This window comes from Chrysochloris asiatica, unplaced genomic scaffold (assembly GCF_000296735.1).
Source record: "Chrysochloris asiatica unplaced genomic scaffold, ChrAsi1.0 scaffold00412, whole genome shotgun sequence".
NCBI lineage: Eukaryota > Metazoa > Chordata > Mammalia > Afrosoricida > Chrysochloridae > Chrysochloris > Chrysochloris asiatica.
In genome coordinates this window covers 293,263-295,659 of record NW_006408930.1, presented here as the reverse complement: position 1 = coordinate 295,659, position 2,397 = coordinate 293,263, and the positions used below count along the sequence as shown (strand labels likewise).

The 2,397-nt window shown below is 41.4% G+C and overlaps 1 protein-coding gene across 1 annotated transcript in view; it reads right to left on the bottom strand.

Moving 5' to 3' along the window:
- LOC102816089 (spermatogenesis-associated protein 31A3-like) overlaps window positions 1-1,618 on the bottom strand; it is a 64,605-nt gene extending 62,987 nt beyond the window's left edge. Inside the window, exons 1-2 of the mRNA XM_006876773.1 lie at window positions 1,385-1,618; window positions 899-1,035 (exon numbers count right to left, since the gene is read on the bottom strand). Of these exons, the coding sequence (XP_006876835.1) occupies window positions 899-1,035; window positions 1,385-1,618 (371 nt within the window). The remainder of the gene's footprint in view (window positions 1-898; window positions 1,036-1,384) is intronic.
- Window positions 1,619-2,397: the final 779 nt, after the last annotated feature.

The following is a 2,397-nucleotide window of genomic DNA, read 5'->3' as shown; positions in this document are numbered from 1 at the left end:
AGAACACAACCTTGTCGCACACCTTTCCCAACCAATTTTAAAACATGAAGTGCCATTAAGTTGGTTCTGATTCATAATGCCCCTGTATAGGGTTTCTGAGGAGTGGCTGGTGGGTTTGAACTGATGACCTTGCAGTTAGCAGTCCAGTGTTTGTCCTAAAGTACCACACCATTGAGTCATCTCCAACTCATAGTGACCCCTTATACAACAGAACAGAACACTGCCCAATCCTCCACCATCCTCACAATTATTGGCATGCTTGAGCCCATCATTGCAGCCCCCAATGGCAATCCATTTCATTGGGGGAATTTCTCTTTATCACTTACCCTCTACATTACCAAGCATAATGCCCTTTTCTAGGGACTGGTCCCTCCTGATGATATGTTTAAAGTATGTGAGTCAGTCTCACCATCTGGCTTCTAAGGGGGCATTCTGGCTGTACTCAATGCAAAACTGATTTGTTTGTTCATCTGGCAGTCCATGGTATTTTCAGTATTCTTCACCAACACCATAATTCAAATGCATTGATTCTTCTCTGGTCTTCCTTATTCATTGTCCAGATTTCATATGAGGTGATGGAAGATATCAATGCTTGATTCAGGCCACCTCAGTTCTCAAAGTGACAGCTTTGCTCTTGGACATTTTAAAGAGGTCTTGTGTAAGTACACATTCTTTCCTGATTGGATGGCCATCTGTATCACAAGGTATGCAATCACATTAATTGGGCCAAAGTTGTCTTTGCAGAGGGAGAGTCCTTCAGGTCCAACACCAGTGAGGAGTTTCTGCCCCTTGATGTCCCTCATAGAATGCCACTTTATGCCATAGTTCTCCATAGCCAACGCAATCTGTAAAACCTGGTATTCTGAAGAAGCCTGGCTGGTCTCCTCCAACACCTTACGCTTTGCAGCAATGCTTCAGGGCAGTGCTTAGTTTCTTGGCACACAGTTTCTCATACTTGACAGTGTTCTGGATGTAGTCTCCAAACTTAGTCTGAGTCAGGAGGGCACTGAGTTCCACAACCTGCTCTGGGGAACACTAGAAATGGATTCTTTATTGTGCAAGAAAAGGGTGTGTATTGTCTGCTCCTGTGGAGTCCTAGAGGTGCTTAGGAAAAGCACTGGCCTACTAACCATAAGGTTGGCAGTTAAAACCCACCTTGGAAACCCTATACCGGGTGGCTATAAGTCAAAACCCACTCAACTGCACTTAACAAAAACAATCTGCTCCTGTAAAATGAGATGAAGCTCTACAATGAGCTCGATTCCCAGTTTAAGCCGGTTAAGGGGCTAAATCCATCCATCTTCTTAGAAATCCATTTTCTCAGATTTAGCCAAAATCATCCAGATTCCAAATCATTTGCACATCTGCTTGAAGCTGTCCTTGCCTTGGCTTTCAGAGACTCGCCCATTGGTGGTGCTTTGGAGTGAGTTCTCAAATCTTTTTGACTAGATTCGCCCATTGGTGGTGCTTTGGAGTGAGTTCTCAAATCAAATTTGACTAGAGACTCGCCCATTGGTGGTGCTTTGGAGTGAGTTCTCAAATCTTTTTGACTAGATTCGCCCATTGGTGGTGCTTTGGAGTGAGTTCTCAAATCAAATTTGACTAGAGACTCGCCCATTGGTGGTGCTTTGGAGTGAGTTCTCAAATCTTTTATAACCTTATCATAAGTATCCTTTGTTGTTTTTAGGTGCCATCAAATCAGTACTGACCCATAGCGACCTTATGCCCAGCAGAACAAAACACTGCCTGATCCTGGGCCAACCTCACTACTGTTGCCACGCTTAAGTCCATCAATGCTGTCACTTGGCCAGTCTATCTTGTTGGGGGTCTTCATCTTTTTCTCTAACCCTCCACCTTACCAAACATGATATCCTTCTTCAGTGACTGGTCCCTCCTGACAATATGTCTGAAGTATGAGAGATGAAATTTGGCCATCTTGGCCTCCAAGGAGCAACTAATTGACTATAATATGAAAGAGGTTCAATATGCTTTGTGGGGTATATAACCAGGCAGCTGTCTTTGAATCTTAGCTATGTCTTGTTCAATTTCTTCTTTTTGGTATAATTAAGATAAAATGGTATGGACTGACTGGCTCATTTAGTTTTCTGTTAGAGAATTATTTAAATGGGAAATGGTTCTATATTTATTTAAAAACTCATATATCTTAGCAAATTAACATATGACTGATGTTAACAGTAAAGAGTTAATAGAATATAAAAGATGGAAGCAATTATAAAGAATGTAATAAAAACTGAAAATAAGAAAGCTAATATGGATTCTAATCTCAATCTGGTCATAAAAATATAACTGTTTTCTAAAAGCAGTATTTAGATAATGAGATCTGGGCTTACGAAGGAAAAACAACACAAGGAATAATGCTTCCTAGTGAGAGCCCAG